General features: G+C 40.3%; 1 protein-coding gene across 2 annotated transcripts in view; it reads right to left on the bottom strand.

Annotated features, from left to right (window-relative positions):
* Nucleotides 1-19332, bottom strand: part of SHTN1 (shootin 1) — a 54340-nt gene that overhangs the window by 18554 nt on the left and 16454 nt on the right. For both annotated transcript variants that reach the window (XM_039553957.1, XM_039553958.1), the window contains exons 4-10: nucleotides 18435-18529; nucleotides 16163-16331; nucleotides 13516-13613; nucleotides 12448-12529; nucleotides 10636-10730; nucleotides 1598-1744; nucleotides 158-311 (exon numbers count right to left, since the gene is read on the bottom strand). In XM_039553957.1, the coding sequence (XP_039409891.1) occupies nucleotides 158-311; nucleotides 1598-1744; nucleotides 10636-10730; nucleotides 12448-12529; nucleotides 13516-13613; nucleotides 16163-16331; nucleotides 18435-18529 (840 nt within the window). The remainder of the gene's footprint in view (nucleotides 1-157; nucleotides 312-1597; nucleotides 1745-10635; nucleotides 10731-12447; nucleotides 12530-13515; nucleotides 13614-16162; nucleotides 16332-18434; nucleotides 18530-19332) is intronic.

Genomic DNA, 19332 nt, shown 5'->3' with positions numbered 1-19332 from the left:
TTGCTGTACTTTGACTAGTGAAGCACAGGTCTGGATCACAGCTACACAAAAGCTTCTGGGGTCTCAAATATAACACATATAATTCTATTAGATGTGTACCAACCACCCTCCCCACACACACTTTACCCCTAAAATGGAAGTTATTACACAATTTTACCTGAGTGCTTTAGGTCTCTAGCTTTTTCTTCTGCATGCTGACACTTCAGCTCCAGTTCTTTTTTATCTTCTTCCAAAAGTTCTAGTTGCTGTTTAAGGCGACTAATCTCCTTATGCAGTGATTGATTCTCTAGCTGCTCTTCTAATTCTTTGATCTGCAGTTGGCAAACAAGAGCATTCATCACAATAAAAGGATTTTTCTGTCCCTCCTGTTGGCAAATAACCCACTAGGCACAGTTAGGCCTGAAAACATCATGTTATAGTATAGGAGTGAAGCACAAGTCCCAGAAAAAGGAAAATTTTTTAATGAGAGCTGGAAGGATTCTTCTGAGAGATGTCAGAATTTTCTGTTATGACCCCAACTTGCTTTATCTCTTCTTTAAAATATGTCTTTAGCTCCAAACTGGTTAAGCTCTACATTGTTCCCTTTCTTTTTATAGAGTTTTTATCACATAATTAGAATTTAATTTCAGAACATTTCCTCATTTGAAGCACGAGAACATTGACATTTTTGTTCTCTTACTGCTTCCACTGACAGGCTCATTATTTAAACTCCCTTGTCTCGAATCATGCAGATGCCAGTGGAACATTATGGAATGGAATATTATGGATTCAGAAGCAGCATTCAGATGCAGAGTAGCAGTAACTTCACAGCTCCCTAAATATATACATTTTGCTCTAGACTTCAAAGTAGCCAAAGATGCAGAGGTTTTCTGTGAACTGGCAATTATTCTTCCAAAATACTCATTTGGAATCATTTGAGATTACACAGTCTCAGTATTGCTGCATGGATGAAATGACAGGAATTGTTTACCTATCCCTAGCATTGCTCTATTACCAGAGTTTTAGGAACAGGCCTCAGGGCTAAAGGAAAGCTCATTTTCAGGCTTTCCTGGGAAGCAATGGTGATTTCTCCCAGTTAAGAGCTTGATCTAGTCCAGTTTCAGAGAATACATTTGTTTATATCCTCTCACCCCACTCTGCAGATTCACCTTACCCTTCCTTGCTCCAGTATGTCTGGCTTTCCCCCATCCATTTGTTCAGCAAGACCCAGACCACTTGTGCACTGCTTCTCACCTCATGTTCTTTCTTGCTTATCCCTCCAAGACACCCTTTGTATTACTCAATGTCCAAAACATTCTCCTGTCATCTCTTCACTTAATGGAACCTGACTTACTGCTTGTAATTGCACTTTACTGGCACCCAGAATAAAATACTTACCTAAACCAGTGCCTTCGGGCACAAGAGTTCTGTACTCATGTCTGAACAGTGACCCAGAAGAAGGGAGTCACAACTCTCTCTGAAATTTAGTTCTTAAACTTCAAGCTCTTACAGGGGATATGATCTCAAGTAATTCTGAATGTTATAAAGACATATCACTCCTTAAATTCAGGAGGTTTTCAAAGACTTCTGCATGAGATTAAAAGAAATTCTGTTTTACCTTTTGCTGGTGTTGAAGCCTCTCTTCTTCTAATGTGTGGGTTAGCTTAGCATTGTCATCCAAAGCCTTCAACAGCTGTTGATCAGGAGCAGAATTTTGCAGAAGCAACTGACTCTGCCTTTTCATCTTGTTTTGTTCAATAAACATCTGCCAACACAAGCCCACCCCCGACAAAAACAACAGTCAGGCACAGTCTAATGCTAAAATGGCAACTGGAAAGAAAATGAGATATTAACATTGTGTTAATGTGGTAGGAATAGTGAGGAAGAAGCTGAGAAGGAAGGGGAAAGGAAGTTTGAGAATAAAATTCACAAGAGCTAAGCTCACACTGAAAGGAACCAGGTGTTTGCCGAGAACCACCCACTGCTACACCTCAATTACCCACATGTTGGCAGCATTCAGAATTTAAACACACCTGTGAATTCTGTTTCCTGGAAATGGGAACAATCTGAGCCCCATTCTGGGAGCTCTGCAAAGATTAAAAGAACTCTAGGTGGAAGATAAAGTATCTATGAATTCACAGGCTATCTCCTCAAACACCTCTGCAAGCCTTGGCATAAAGCCCACTTATTTGAGGATTAGCTGGGTATGTGAATGATGGAAATTCATTTCTTCAGGAAATGAATTTCAGTCCATGTCTGTGTAATCAGTGTATGTACTTGCCCTGGGAAAAGGCTTTTCAGGGCAGTTTCAGCCTTTTAGTTCTGATCCTTGGGTTCCTTCCTCTCCCCAAGTTATATTTTTGATGTGGCAAATGAATACATTGGGGGGGGTGGGCAAAAATCAAAAGGTCTAGAGACCTGACATTGACCAAAAAAAATCACACACATCTCTAGGCTTCACTTAAGAGGTGCAGAAGCTGTCAGCATATGCAGTTTCCCTATGAGATCTGTTCCTCCCAGACTGTTTAGGAACTAGGAAAAAAAAAGCTTGCTTCCTGACAAAAAAAATCCTGGTGTATTTATTCTGCACCTTGACATCTCTTTCAGATAGAGGTTTGCCCCCAGGCAACACGGGCTTCCACTCGACAAACTCAGCTGTGCCTGTTCTCAGAGCAGAAACAGGGACTGGGTCATGCTGAGGTTTCACATGAGTGTGCACAGGTCAGCAGAGCCACTTATGGCAGGAGAGCAGAGAACAGCCTGAGAATGCAGGCACTCCCTCAGACTGCAAAAACACTGCTGTGTTTTGCTGTTGAGCTCAGCAAAAGCAAGGAGGTATTTTAAAAATAAAGTATTAGAAATATACAAAAGTTCCATGATGTCTTTTCAGATTCCCATCCTGTTTATTCACAAACCAAAACTACGGATACAACAAACACATGGTTTCTTCCCGTCTGGTGCTACTGCACTGCCCTGTGATTTATTTCTTTTAATACACTTGGATATTAAACAAATATGAGCTGATGCAGGTTTGTGGCAAGCATTCTTTGCACAGACACTTCAGCTGAGCCTTCCCAGCAAGCAGCTCCCAGTGTAGCTGTGCAGACAGAGCGACAAGGCCACTGACCGCGCTGAACTTTTAACTCCCCTCGCAGCCTACCTGACCCTGCGTGCCAGGAGGAGTCAATTGATGCAGCCCTAATGCCAATAAAACCTGCAATGAACACTCCACTGGGCAAAGCTGTGCCATGGGGGCAGGCAGCAAAGGACTGGAAGCATTTGATGGAGAGGAAATGATGAACGTAGGCGCTGGTGCTACACTTTGTTATAAAACAAACAGGAACAAACTGCTGACAATGCAAAGTCAAATGTGCACTGGACATCAGCTCTCTGTCCCCAAATTCTGCCAGTCAAACCAATTTATGCTTATGTTATCTTATACTAGTAGGGCTGTGGCAAAACCAGTTCAAAGGCAAGAGAATTTCAGAATCAAAGCTACCCACAACAATCCATAAAGGTTTGCCTTTGTATTGCAACTAATTCATTTAACACTTTATATTCTTAAAAGAAACAGCATCTTTGAACATCATATTGAGAAAGGCCTCTAAGTCACTGCAAAACAACTCAATACTGTCTCAAAGTCTTCTGTGTTCCTGTTAAGTCACTCACAGAAGTTATTTAACCCTGACAGAAACAACCTCTCTCCAGAAGCCAACTTCAGCAAACATCACAGTTTACCCACTGCGAACTTTCAAAGCAAAGCGAAAACCTGGATTTTTTTTTTGGAATATGAAAAATAGTTTAACGTGACCAATTCCAGATTTTTATTCACCAAGTTTCTGCCACTAAACCCAACCAGAGTTGTTCCAGCCTGAGGGAGCAAAAAGCTGCCAAAACAAGAAGAAATCAAGTACAGCAACTTGATTTCTTCAACTTGAGCAGATACTTCACCAAGTGCAGAAAATTCATATTCACTTTGTTTCATGTTCTTCTGCAACAAAATGATAAAAATCCTTTTGAAGATCTGGATGAAAACTTTTTCCCTCAGAAGCTTTCACATCAAGTCCTGCATTTTCAATTAGCTTTATAAATTGCTTTCATGATATTGCAAATATGTTCCTGCTCACAAATATGAAAGTGTCTTCAACACCACCAAAAAAAGTTTTGATTATAAGGTAATGCTGCAATCAACACATGGGAACCAAATTCTCATGGGGAGTCCCATCCATCCCAGAAGTTACTTACACAATTTCTCTAAGTGCCAACATATTCTAAGTGGAAGGGACAAAGCCAGACAGGACAGTCTTGTCAAGCAAGATGGTGGTACTGACTCAGAGTTTTTGAGAGGCTGCTCTGTGTGTTTGACACAGGACAAAAAAGACCCTTAAAAATTAATTCTAATTTAAAATTTTAAAAAATCAATTCCTGGTTCAGCAGGGCAGAAACCTGACTGTCTGCACAACCCTGAATATTAATTAAAGTGACTGCTGAAAGGGCAAAACAGCTACTAACAAGATTATTTGGACTAGGTGGAATTTAACCAATTGATGGATTAGTTCCGACTTTGCCACCTGCTAGACAATTATCTGCAGAGCATCCCAATCAATGCTGGAAACACAAGTCAATAGTGCAGGAATCTACTGAAAACCACACCTGCAGCTAAAGGCACATCACAAAGAAAAACTATTTGCTTACACATATCAGTCTGATTTTTTACATCTCCCAGCGTTGTGCAAACCAGTTATGTATTTTTCTCTCCTTGAGTTTACAAAGAGAAGCTTCAAAATACAGGAAATCTGGGAGCTGGCCACTTTGCATCAGCAGAGTTTTCACAAGAACTGGGGAGGTGGAAAAAAGGGGGTGAAAATGATAGAAGCTTTTCCCTTGACCTCAGTGAGGCAATACCTCATTCTCAGCCCCTTGCTCCAGCCCCTACCCAACAGAGCGTTCACTGCAGCTGTTTTTTGTTTACAGCAGGACTGAAAAAGGAATTCTTCCTCATTAAAAAAGTTAGAAAGCAACTCCATTAGTGTCAAGTCCCTGGGAACACCGATCCTCGTTCAAACAAGGCTCAGGATAAAACTGGATGCTTTCCAACCAACCCTTCTCCCAGGAGCAAAACAATGATAAAGGAAATTCTTTAATATCCATGTGTGGCTACGCTTCCACCTATACATCCTTTGGGCATTTGCTGTGAGCAGTAACTTTTTTGTCTTAGTTACAGTTTGAAGGGATAAAAATGTCCCAATACAGCAAGTGTTGTTCTAGTAGGGTAATCAATGGTTGCATAAAATAAAATAAAAATCAGTGGCATGCTGTCCTCTATAAATAGAATAACAAAAGGTAAGTAGCAAGGCAGAGTCCAACTTGGGAAGTGTCAAACAGAAAAGAGAAGATCACTCAACTGAGCAGCTGGTCCTTATTTCAATCCTCAGCAGCATCGCCCCATCCCCTCCACAACCTAGAGAGGAATTAGTGAGTCATCCTCACAGAGGGGTAACCATTTACATTGGTCACAGTTTGCAGGAGCTGATGCCTTTTGCATCATGTGTACCTGAATCTTGTGTTCAGACCTCAAATAAGTCCCAAGGGAGGTAGGATCAAGGTACTTGTATCTCCCCAAAAGAACAGGCTGTTTGAAGGATTTTATGTGATGGGGATGACACAGTGATCATGTCTGATTATGGCCTGACAGGGCACTAAGTGGCTCTAAATTCAGGATTACAATACAACTCCAGGTATGGTTTTTAGTTCAATGGCTATTCAGGAAAAAAAAAAATATATATATATATACACACTCCTTTAGAGGAGTCAAAGTCTAATTGAGTTGGATTTTTATACAGCCACAGGAAAGTGAGCAGTGTGATCATGAAAAAGGACATATGCATACTATGGACAGCCAACAGTCACTCATGTAGATGATTCGTAATATTTCAGACCAATAAAGATACAACACAGTTGGTTTTAGTTACCTGGCTAATTGCCAGACAGCTTCTGAAGCGACTGTTTTTAAAGAGCTACAAGCTGCAGCACTAGGAAGTTTTGTGGCTCAGAAGAAGAGGTCTAATTCACTCAGAATGGGAGAACTGGAGTAGATGAGTTAAGCCTCTTTTTTGTCCATCATTTGCTTCTCACCACAGAGGTGCTTGGAGCATGTACTTTTGAGTGTGAGCAAACTGAATTCCCATCAACAATGTGACTTCCTTAAAAATGAAACATTATTTACTTTACCAGCCTGTTGTGTAAAAGGGTTTCTCAAACTACAGCACTCATTCTTTACTTATGAGGCATAACTGCCCAAAATACAGGGGAAAAAATAATCTCTATTGTTATTTATTTATTTCTTCATTTCCTGCAGCTTTCTTTCTGTCTTCGTAGAAGCATAGTAATACATTCTATAATGCTCACAGCCTTACAGCATTTAGACACCATCTAATAGATTCAGAAGTAGATCATACACCCCATGAAAAAAAAGGAAACATCTTCACTTTTTTTCTCCCCCCCCATAGATTAATTGCCTGAACAAAAAGAGATGGGGGGAAAGAGAAAGAGACCAAAGAGTTTCCTAGAGCATACATCTCTTACCATTCCCCAAGCCTCTTCCTGGGAAAAAGCTTGATGAAACATATTAGCATTAAATCGTGCTTCAAAAGTGGTAACATCCAAGCTCAGGAGAATTCAAATACTAACTACTTATCATGTCTCTTTAATTATTAAATCCAGTTCAGTCAGCTGGACTGAAAATTAAGTACTTTCAGATACCAGTTGCTGTTGAACTACCCTTGGCAAAGCACAGAGTGTGGCACTTGTAAGCAAGGAGTTGCTTCTCAGTGCTGGTTTTGCAGCATCCACTCACAAATGTAACTTGTTAATGCAGAAGTCCTCACAAATTAACCCAGAAGGTCACAAACGCATCTAAGGAAGAGTTCTTTGGGAGCTCATGTCATCAAGATAACTGAACTCATTGCATGCAACCTCATGAGTAGTGCAGACGTTTGCTAAGAGTGACAATGATTTTCCTTAAGTTCACAGCCACCTTTTATCTTTCAATATGGGAAGACTGAGTTGCAGAGTCAGTAAAGTCAGCTGTGCACTGGCCCAGGTATGGGATGCAGGTATTTTGAGAAAAAACAAGTTAAATGCAAACATTTTGTTGTGCAACAGTTACTTAGAAGCACAAACAGCTGTAGGATGGGACAGAAAGTCAATGGAAAGGTGAACGATGGCACATTAGAGATTCACTGAATTGTTTTAATCCATCTGGATCATAGTTCCTTTGAATGCAGCCTTTCAACTTCTCAACTGCAAACTGTTTTACAGGTTACCACAAACACTTGAGAACCACTTTCTTTTCCCAGTTGTGCATTTTCAGCCAAAGCCTGCACTAGCCTCAGAAGTGAAAGGAACCCCAACAAACTGCTCAGCAGTTTGACACTTCATTTCTATTTGTCCACGATACAGAGGACAGGAAAAAAACCATCTCAATGTCAACTTTGAGAGCACACTGCTTCTTCTCCATGAGGTTTCCAGAGAACTTCTGGTTGCAAGGATTATCTCCACACCAGCATACACTAATAATAAACTGTTCACTTGTGCTGGTTTTGGCTGGAAGAGTAGATTTTTTTCATGGTAGCTGGTTTGGGGCTGTGTTTTGGATTTGTGCTGAAAACACCGTTGATAATAGAAATATATTTTCATTATTGCTGAGCAGTGCCTACATAAAGTCAAGGCCTTTTCTGCTCCTCACCCAAGCCCACCAGTGAGTGATCCAGGGGTGCACAAGGAGCTGGGAGGGGACACAGCCAGGACAGCTGACCCCAACTGCCCACAGGGATAGTCCAGGCCACATGGCATCATGCTCTGCATGTAAAGCTGTGGGAAGAAGGAGGAAGAGGGGGACATTCAGAGTGATGGTGTTTGTTTTCTCAAGTGGCTGTTGTACCCAGTGGAGCCCAGCTTTCCTGGAGAAGGCTGAGCCCATGGGAAGCAGTGAATTAATTTCTTGTTTTGCCTTGCTTTTGTGTGCAGCTTTAGCTTTACTTAGGAAACTGTCTTTATCCCAGCCCATGAATTTTCACATTTTAACTTCCAATTCTCTCCCCCATCCTATCAGGGGAAGGTGAGCAAGTCACTGTGTGGGGCTGACTTGCCAAGCTAGGCTTAAACCACAACATCGCTTTACAAAATACTGCTGCAAGGCAGGATGTATGTTTAATAAACCACTTATGCAAGATTATTTTGTTAAACTCATGAGATTTTTACATCACTAAGAGTTTCAATTTGCTTCTCACAACGTGTTCTCCTGCTCTTGGCTTGCTTTGGCTGCATGTATTGTATTTTGCTCATCTTTGTGGGAGAGTGCTTTTCAGGGCTACCTCTACATTATTGCAATGGCCTTCAAGATACTCTCTGCCTTCCTTTGTTTTCTTATAAACTGCTCCACAAACAGCTGAGAGATCTAAAGTGTCTCTTAAAACCTGACACTAGAATTCTGGTTAAGCTTGCCAAGATTCCTGTGTTAACAACGCTGTTTTATTCAGGTAGGTACAGATTTTTCCATGCCTCCGCCCCTTACACACTCTATTTATTTAGTTCTTTTATGCAGATTCCTGTACCTTTCACAATGGATTGTGACTCACTTCAAACCCTCTCTCCTCTTCCTTCCCCCTCTCCACACCACGGCTGACAATATTTACTCAGTTTCTTTAGAACCTCTAAAGAGCATGAATTCTAATGTTTGAAGTTGGATCACTTTTGATTAATTAAATATATATTATGGTGGTGCCAGCAGCATGACTATAATTAAAGCTGTACTGGGTTGGGTTTTTTTTTATTTTAATCAAAAGCTCTGATTTTCAAGTGTTCCCTCACTCCTATATGTGCCTGCTCCCTCCCTCTCTTGCTCCATGTCTCTCCTCTCCCCCATCTGTGCTCGCTTCTGCACACAGGCTCACCTGCCCATTATCTCTCAACACCTGCACTCCCAAGTGCTCCTTAGCTGTGGAAAATCCTCCTCACCTGTCAGAAGGGCAGGAGGCCAAGGGCATCCCTCCAAAAATCAGCCCCCAGCAGCCACTTCCCTAGTCCCTCCCATGGCAGCCATAATGCAAAGACAGAAAATGAAGCCATGCTATGGAGAAAGGGAAAGGGGTGAGTCTGAATGCATGGGCTAACCACACCATGAAGGCAAAATTAAGGTGGTTCAGCCCCTTGGACAGACAATGTGTCCACCACCAAACAGGCAGCTCCACAGTTCTGTATTTTACTGAGCTAAAACACATATTTAGGCTGTTTGAGACATCTCAAACACTAATACAGGACACTAAGAGGTGCCACTCTTCAGCTGCAGTGACAACCACGTTACTCGGAGCCTATTTCCTATTTCCGTTCTCCAAGCGCTCCAAACGAATCAAGAAAAAAGCACTGAACATGCAGTGTGGCCCTTTACTCTAAGCTCTTCCTTCTCCCAACACTGCACAGCTTATCACAACCAAGCACTGGGGCTTTTGCAAAATCCAAGGGAAAATCCAGCAGAAATTTTGGTTTTATAGAGACAGAAAACAGGCGGCTAATGAAAGCAAGCAGAAAAGCCCTGAACACCCTTAGCATAATCCAAACACAACTACTGTAAGCACATCCTAGAAAACTTAGCTCTCAAAACACAGCTGTGACCTTGCAACACAATCCATGTGAGAGGAAGCTCACACAGCCTCACTCGAGCAGAAAGCTGCGCTGCTGTGGATGCAGCGGTGGCCCAGAGCCTGTCTCTAATGTCTCAGGTCACTCAAGGGACATCATCAGTGTGAAACCAGGCCAATGATAACAGGTTTTTTAAGTAATTTGAAATGCTGGTTCCCCAAACACTAATCAGCAATGCCTTTCTTGTCATGTGGTCATGTATTTTAGAAAGCTTTCTAAAAATCTTTCTGAGCAGCAAGATACCAAAGGAAGACAAGCAGGTACACAAATCGAAGAATAATGCAGGCCTGAAGTTCACTATTATAATGATTTCATTTTGGATAAGAGGAATTTATGGAATGAAAACCTTCAAGTGAACAGTTACTGACAGTCTGCACCAACAGGGGCCCATATTCTGTAAGAGGCAACAACTAAATTATGACAAAATCCAAGATATATTTGTTTGTAAATAATCAGCATCTCTTTGGCATTGTACTTAAGTTCTTGCCTGTCAGTTTGCTTTTCAATTACAAAAAGTACTTTCAATACAATCTTTCAAAATGAATATGTGTCCCTCAACTAATACTGTATTATTGCAACACCTTTTTTATGAGTCCACATATTTTTCAGGAAAAACACAGTCTTCAAAACATATCACTAGAAAGGCAGCTAATCCCTCCCAGATCCAACAACTACATATTCCACATTGAAATACTGTGGCTAACTAAGCCCATTATAAATTTAAAGCCTTGCCTTGAAAAGGGACATAGGGTAAGACTGCATGAATAATTCCAAAGTGCTTTATAAATGCTTGTTGAAACAGTAAACCCGTTTTTATGGATGAAATACAGATGTTGGCTAAGTCATATGTAGGGCTGGATGAGAGCTGGGAATTGAAATCAAGTCATCCAAGCTGATAAGGTTTTGCCCAGTTACCATGTCTTCATTTTACCAGATCCTTTTTCCTTGACAACTCACCTCTTGTGCAAATGACTCTGCTTTCTTACGCAGGTTCTTTTCCAGCTCAAAGTTTACATGAAGCTCTTCATATTCCTCTACTGCCAGCACAGACACTGTTTATAAGAATAAAACAAGATCAGAAATAAAAGTGGAACAGATCAAAAGAAGAACTACTGTTTGATTTACCCAGATAAGCTGCTATTCCCTAGTACCATGAATCCCGGACTGACAGCATGACCTAGTTTCACATTTCCATATACAGTCTTCTTTGCAATATTTTCTTAAACCTCACCACACATACGCACAATTACTGATCTTCTTAATAGAGTAATACTCCCCCTCTTTTTCAGACTCAAAATCTCCAGTAACAGGCATCAAGTACCACAGACCATATTTTGCCTCTGCCTCAAAAGAGCTTTGCTGAATCTATCAAGGATTATGTTATTCTTGAGGAATCTGTATTTGTTTACCTGGTTTGGAGATGAGCATAGCAGTTTTTAAAGGCAGGTACAGTCAGTGGTAATTTAGACAGTAGGATACACATCCCAGCTCACCTGACTCACAAAATGATGCTAACTTAAAAAAGCAAATAAGCAAAAACCAACCACACACACAAAAAATAGCCAACAAACTATGACACACTTAGAAAGACTTAAGATAAATTCATCAACTCTGACTGAAATGCACTGAGTGCACAGCTCCAACACAGTGCCACATAAACACAGGATACAGGAGGTATTGAATACTTTGCTAGCTCATTTCGTGCATACAAACAAATCTTGCTTTAATTTAACTCTTCCTTCCAGGAAAACAGGCACATGTGAAAACAGAGGTTGTTCTTTTGATAATGCTTAGAAAAAAGAAAAAATTTCAGAAAATTTTCATCTGCCACACTACCCCATCAAAAGCTTCAAGCTAAACTGTTTAATCAACTGTTCTGAAGTTTGGTGTTGTAAGAGCCTTCAAGTACTGACTGTCATAGGCTTAAGCAATGCAGACACATGGAAGGGGTAAGAGATGGACACTTGGAGAAAGCTTACAGGATTTGCCCTACTATATCTCAGCCAGACCCATTGTCTTCCACTTCAGAAAAAAGTGAAATACCCAGTGAGGCTTTTTACCAAACAATTTTTAATTTCTTAAGGCTTAGTAAGCAACAAGAGGAAAGGCCAGAGTAATCCAAGGCACTAAAACCTTTTCCCTCTCCTCTAAACTTCTTTGGGGTCAACTATTACTCATGTAGAAGCACTGACCTTCATAAAGCAAAAGCTTTCCTTTTCTGAGCCGTATCTCTTTTTAGACTTTCCCTGCCCTGGCTTTACCTGTCTTCTCCTTCCAGTAAAGGAAAATTTCTGATTTTCTTTCATCATTTGAAAATCATACCTCTTATATTCTAGCACTCCTGCCTTTTTCTCATCATCCTCTGAAAATAAAACAAGTTGCTCCCAAGTCTTTAGACCTTCAAAATTATAAGCTGCGTCCCAACTTAAAGGAAGACTGGTGTAATTATTTAGGAAAACAGGAGATAAAGGTTCAAACTCCCTCTCTGCGAGGGACTGTGCCCCTGCCCTCATTTGCTATTTGTGTCACACAGGAAAAGTTTTCCTATTCTCACATAACACCTGCTATTTACATTGTCACATTTGTCTGGAGTACAGAGAGTCTGGCACAGCCCACGTGTTGATGCAGTGCCTGCAGCAATAAGGTCGAGTGTCAGATCTGGACCACAGTCACTGTTCTGTAATCTACTCTTTGTACTGCAACAGAAAAGCTCTGAAGCTTCTGCAAAGGATGTAGCAAACTCTTAGAGAACCTGCTGTGACCACACACCTCTGTTACATTTCTCCAACAGCTTTTGTTGCTTATTAACTTCGGTTGTCAAAACAGCCTTTTCTTCTTTCAACTTATTTACCTAGAAAAGTATAAAGAACACATCAAAAACAAGAGCATTTTAGTTAACGGCATAAAGCATACAGCACATACATAATGCAAGCAGTATTTTGCTGTCAGTAGTTCTGTTTCTTAGGTTTGGCTTGATGCTGGGGTTTCCAGTGGGATGGAAAGCATTTTTACTCCACCTTACAGATGTTATAACAGATGTCATAAAAGGGTTATGAACTAATCCTCCCATGGCACGTTCCAGTCACAGCTGCAAATATAACATCTCTGGAACCTTTCAGGATCAGGTGCCACAGCACCTGGTTGAAAAATTACTTGACTGTTTGCATTTTAATATAGTCAAGACTCCTGGGGGGGTTTTTTGGGGTTTTTTTTTTTGTTTTTGTTTTTTGTTTTTTTTTTTTTTTTTTCCTGGGCTCTATTTATTGTCCAAGTGCTGTCAGCTGTGTCTTTCTGAATGCAAGTGTTGCACAGACAGGAAGAGCCACTAAGTCCTGATTTGCATCAGTACATGGCTTATCCAGTTTTCAAGCAGGAATGAAACTCTGCTGGCTTGAAAAGCCAATTTGCTGGTCTAATTACCATGATACAGCACTGCCAATGGCTAAACTTAAGGATATACTCAATGAAGTAGCACCAGTGATTAAACTACAGTCCCACAAAAGTATTTCTTACACATCTACGGGTTTAAGGAAATCCAAAGAAGCTGCAGGCTGTGAAGGGTGAGGGGCTGTCAGGAAGGGGAGGTGACAGTTGTAATATGGGCATTAGAACAGATCAAGCAGACAAGGAGAAGTCATGTGCCAGCTACAGTGGCAGACTGGACTGTGACGTAGAGGGTCCCTTCCAGGGACATGCCCTAAGTGATCCATCACTGGCAGGACTTGAGATTAGACAGTATTCAATTAACTTCACAACTGAGCATTTTTAGCAGAATAAGATACAGAAAGTACCGACTCCACGCTAACATGGTCTCGCCTTCCATGGTACAATACATACTTCTTCAATTACTTCTGCAAGTTTGCACCTCAGGTTTTCCAGTTCAATGGCCAAGGTCTTCTTTTCCTCATGAACAGATACGATTTGATCTCGCAGCTCTGCAGTTTGAGGAAGGAAATGAAGAATATATTTTATTCGAAAAACAACAACAAAGGAAATGTCATGGCAGTGCAAGTACAGCTGAGTATGAAACACCTGAACTATGTGTCCAGCATCAGTTGTAATCAAGGAACATCCTCAATAATTTATGAGCTTTGCATAAGTGTCAAGTAACAGATCTATAACTGGGCCACAGTCTCAGCTTTACTCTGTTGAGGTAAGCTCCTTGTTCAGTCCTGCTGTCTTTATTTGCATTCTGAATGATTCATTTCCTGCTATAACAGGGCCAATCCTGCCACCGCAGAGTGTCCTCAGTCCTGCTCAGGAGACTGTCACATCACAGAGACTCTGGTATGGGGGCAGCAGAAAGTAATTTTTAGGAGGCATCCTTTAAAACAAATTAATGCACTTCAATTCTTTTTGGATTGTGAGTTCTTGTCACAAGGGAAATAAACAAAACAACAGGCAGTTAATACTTGGGAGGTTTTCACTGAAGAAATTGTCCTGAACAGCTGCCAATTTATAGTCTTTGCAACATTATGTGAACAGAGTCAGAATATAACCTTTACTGATGGAAGAGCTAATGCTTGTAATTTTCCCCTCAGAATTTTTGTTCCTTAATTATTAAAATATGAAATAAATTAAATTCACAATGGAATAAAACATTTGATTATAATAACTTCTTAACAGGAGATCAGTTTGCATACATAATGTATCAAGGTTTAGGTTAACATAAAATCACCACAAAAATCAAAATTTATTGATATATATTAGCTTTCAGTAAGTGCTCTCATTCCCCACCTGCTTCCAGTATTTCACAGCACTGCTGTTCACTGAACACCAGCCATGGGTTGAGAAAATTATGGCTAATCAATTGCAGATGATGATGACATGCTGGATGTCATTCTGTTTGGTCTCACATCTTGGAAACGTCCATTCTACACCAGCATCCCCCCTCCCAGTTCTGGAGCCTCAGATTTATTGTCCTCTAAATCAAAGGCATACACTTTCTAAAGCAAATAAAAAGACCCGTTTTCCCAGAAGATTCTTGATACACATTGTTCGTTTTAAGGATTTGTGCTCTCCAGAGAAATTAATGGGGAAAAAAGTCTCACTGAAATTCATGGTACCTGGATTAATTCTGGTTTTACAACACATCTATCAACCTCACCATCCAGAGATGAAGGCACATCCACATACCACAGAGAGCCTCAGGTTTTACTGCCTTATTCATGTATCCTTACAGAATAAAGTCGTTGGAGGGAAGAAAGCATTCCAAGAAACATTCAGTACATTCTTGAATGGTGAGAAGGCTAAAGGACTTAGAAGAGCCCGAAATACCACTTTTCATGCTTTAATGAATTGTTCATCAAGACAGAAAGCAGATACATCAGAGCCTTTCTACAGTATTTCTCTAGTTTGACCCTGCTACCCTCCTAAAAATGCTCCCATCAGATCTGCTACCTTTGTTTGCTCTCTAAATGCACTCTTGACACCTTTCTCCAAAGAAGGCAGGAGGTATTCCAGAGTCTTATTTCTCATTCACATGGGTTGCATGGTGTGCATCACACCATTTGCTGCCTCTTTTCCTACATCTATAGGGTATAAATCTGCTGATTATAGAAGGGTACTGTGACACCTTATTTCTTGGGTGGGATTCTTTCACAAGCATTTTTACAGTACATGTTTTTCCTCAGTGATACTTTGTACCACATCATTGTGGCTGCTGCACTCAAAAAGACAAGGTCATACTGAAAGTTCAGAAAATCTCTACTTAAACATCATTTGCTACTCTAAGTTACAGTCTGAAAAACAGTGAAAGCTTTTTTTTAAGAAGTTAAACACCTAATCTCTCTTGTCACCCAATCCAGAATGTGGGTGTTCCCCTTTTTTGGATACTATGACACAACAATACCTAAAATCATGATGATTTCATCACAGAGATGAGAAATAAGGCTGATTTTGGATGATGGAAATATAAACTGGCTTTCAAAAAAGAACCAGAAATTTCTGAAAAAAAAGCACAGATCTGTCTTATCAATATACTTCCATGTTCTCAAGCTTTGCTGTTTTACCCAGTACAACAGTCCCTTTTTAAGCTGCTTGTTTGGTAATAGCTCTGGAACATGAATGAAGTTTGTGCATACGAAGGTACATAATGGAAACAGAAATGGAGAGTCCTGTCTGACAAGCTCTGAAATAATGACATTGCAGTTAAAAGTGACCTTGTCCTTCTACTTAACTTTTACCTTGTTAAGGGTCTTAGGAAATATTTCTTTTACTGACTCAGTAGCACTGAACTCACTTAGCTGGGTAGATCTCATTTTCCTACTGCATTTAAGTTCCTCTGCAGGCTGTATATCCCCCACCTTTTATGTTACACACTACCAGCCCACCATGTTCTTAGTCATACCTGGAAATCCTTTGATTCTGACCACTCCCAGAAGCATGACTTGGAACCAGACCAACCTCTGGTCCAAACCAACACTGCTGTTCTTAAGACAACTTCTGCCTTGAGTGGTGGTGTAGGATCAGCAACAATGCTCACCTTTTATTTGCTGCTGACAGTGCACAGAATTGCATGATCCAGAGGTAGCTTCTGTATCCGTGGATGATTCGTCCTCATCAATGTTAATCTCTTCGGTGATAATTTCTGGGCCCAGTTTGGCCATATAAAGCATACTAATTCTTTTCAAGGTCTTATTTTCTTTGTTCAGCTGAAAGGTGAGAAGGACAAACAGCAAGAAGCGAGTTAGTCTGTCTTTAAGATGCTGGGCAAGGAAAAAAGTCAACTTTTTTTTTGCTTTATCATTAAAAGATGTATCAAACAAAGAAGACAAAGTAACCTTAGATTACATGTTCCATCCAACATTAGAGTGATTTGAAGATGGGATGCTTGTCCACTTTCTCCTCTGAGAGGTTTGAATTCAACATGATGCTTTATCCATGCCCTTTTTTCCTCTCTAGTACTTCTGTTTAATTACTACTGTGTAGGTTCAAATCAATCAAACCAGTTATCAAGCTGACTTAATGCTACACATGATTTGTGATAGCTGCTTCAGCTCCTCACCTTTAAACATGTACCAGGAGTCCCAACTGAATGACCTGAAGAAGAGTTTGTGTCCCTGAAAGCTCACCTGGTTTTCCCAGCTGTATCAACTGGTTAAATAAAAACTCTTACCTTCTCCTATGCCCTATTTTGCTTATAAACTACAAATACTACCACTACTATATTCGTAGTCACAGTGGTATTATCTCAGAATTCTTTTGAGTTATTACTGTAGAGTCAACATACATGAGATGAAAGCCATCTCATAAACCAATTCTTTATGGGTCAGACCACAAGTCAAAAACCACTTTAGGTTGGATCTTTAAACATATGACTGGTTGGTGGATGGTACAGAAGAGATTCTGCAAGGCATCTCTGTCTGATCAGGAAAAATTGAACCGGAGCCACTGCAAATGTTTAATTCCCTCCTTCACTGTCCTGCATCCAGACACCCCACAGCAGCAGCTCTCTGTACGCCCAGCACAGCCTCAGGGGTGTTCAGGTAAATGTCAGGGTGACTGCCCACCCAACCAGCCAAGCATTCCCTGTGCCCAGGTTTAAAAATGAGACTCAATTTCCTGCTAATGAGACACTATATGTCAAAGTCAACACTGACTTCAGAAGTCCAATACGTAGCTTCAAAGAAAACATACACTGTACAGTTCATGTGACCCTGAATTTTTACCTAAGCCATCATCTTTGATCCCCTTATCCTCAGCCCTTCAACTAGGTGAGATTTACTAAGGATCTTTTTCATCTCACTCCCAAAGAATGAAAGTGAGCAAGTGGGGAGAGTGGTGTGAAGAACCCTACATGGTTTAGTCAGCTCACAGTGACAAACAGCCCCACAGAGTAAAGAGAGTCTTTGAACTGCCCTTGTACGTGCATTACAGGGAAAGTGCAGAGAAGAAGACAAGTTGCATAAATGTGTTCATTTTCTTACTTATATGCTGATTGTCTATCTTATGAATTCTAATATAGTGTCATTATGCAAACAATTAAGTAAATACCTCCAGAAAGTACATTGCTAATGCATCTAAATTAAAGTGATTTCTTGCTGGTGTGATTTTTACCATATCTAAGGATGTACTTTGGGCAGGGAATGGGATGGGGGGGAAGGGGGAAAAGGAAAAAAAAAAAGGCAGTCAGCATTGCTAATGAAATTTGGTTCAAAATTGCTGTAATCCATTTTCTGATGAAGTGGCTCAGATGCATTTTACACAACCAAAAATATATAAGAGAGATAAAAACATTCTTTAATAATAATGCACTTCTGATGAGATGGAATATAGAAAATTACACACTTGCTAAATTCATCAGACTAGACGCAATCAACAGAGCAGTGGAGGTCACCTTTCCCCTGCCCTCACTTTGCTTTCATAAACAATCACCTGAAATGTAATGCAGTGGTTGACTTTTTCCATTTGATTTAGACACTGAAATGCTCATTATTGTTTTCACGCAGAGGAGTTCTAAAACTTATTTTCCATTTAACCTAAATGCATATGAAAACTAGAGATCAGGATGCTGGTCCATGAAAACAGAAACTACATTAAAATGGGTATTCTTTTTCTTTAAAGGCAGGAATGGTATTTTGCATCTCGCATCTGGCTTTTCGTTTTTTGCCACTTCCAGACTATTTCAAAGCTCCACAAGATTATACAGAAACACATTAAGGGTCATGCATACAATCGCAAGTTTTAAATAAATAAAGAGATAAATAGGTGAATAAATAGATTAGATAAAACAGCATCACCATGATTCTTCTCACCTTAGAAGCCAAAGCCTCAGCACTTTCACGGCACGTCTTCTCAATTTCAAGATGGTTCTGAATACAGTTTACTTCCTCAATAACCATGTGAGAAACTAAGGGAAGAGTTCAAAAATTAGTCAGTATTTTCCAGAGTTTGACACATGCCTCCCATGATCAGAAACAGCACATCTCCTTTTGCTAACTTTCAACGTAAGCATTTCAAATACAAGTGCCTTAGATAATCTGCATGGACAGGAACTGTTTTGAGCATTGAATACTTGGTTTGTTTCTTTAAGCAATTCTCTCAAGCCATGTTTGCAGCATTAGAGCAACTGCAGAACTGAGCATAAACTTACGGAAGCAGAAGACCAGCAGGACCCTTCCTGACCATCCTCATTCCTCATCTGTATTTCACTAACACTTGAGGAATCAGAATGAGATCTTTAGGATTATCCCTTAAGACTGCCATCAAGACATTTTCAGAAGAGTGGATCCTTGGTGTTCTTAATCAGCAAGATTAACACAGGTGTATTACAAAGTTTCTTTTCACTTTCTGGTCCGTTTCTTATTTGAAGTCTCTCTGTGCTTGAGCAGGCCCTAAAATAAGCACCACGGTCTCACCTACCTTCACTGTCCACAACATAAGATTCCAACACACTCACAAAATCTGGACCAAATCTTGTTTTGTAACACAGGAAACCAATGCAAGTCAGAAAAAATTTAAAAGTATAGGTACATTTTGGCTTGCATTCCACTTAACTTCCAGCAGTACATATGTACTTTAGTAGTGTTCAAAGTCTTTTTTCTAAGGGACACGTTTAAGGCTGCACAGGGGAGCAAAGCAGAAAACCCAAGAATAATTTTCCATTTCTCAGGCTCATGGATGCAATTCCCCCTTGGCTCCTGGCACTCTCAT

Source organism: Corvus cornix, chromosome 6 (assembly GCF_000738735.6).
Source record: "Corvus cornix cornix isolate S_Up_H32 chromosome 6, ASM73873v5, whole genome shotgun sequence".
In the NCBI taxonomy this organism is placed as follows: Eukaryota; Metazoa; Chordata; class Aves; order Passeriformes; family Corvidae; genus Corvus; species Corvus cornix.
The sequence above is the reverse complement of the archived record's forward strand: the minus strand, read 5'-3'. Positions and strand labels throughout refer to the sequence as shown.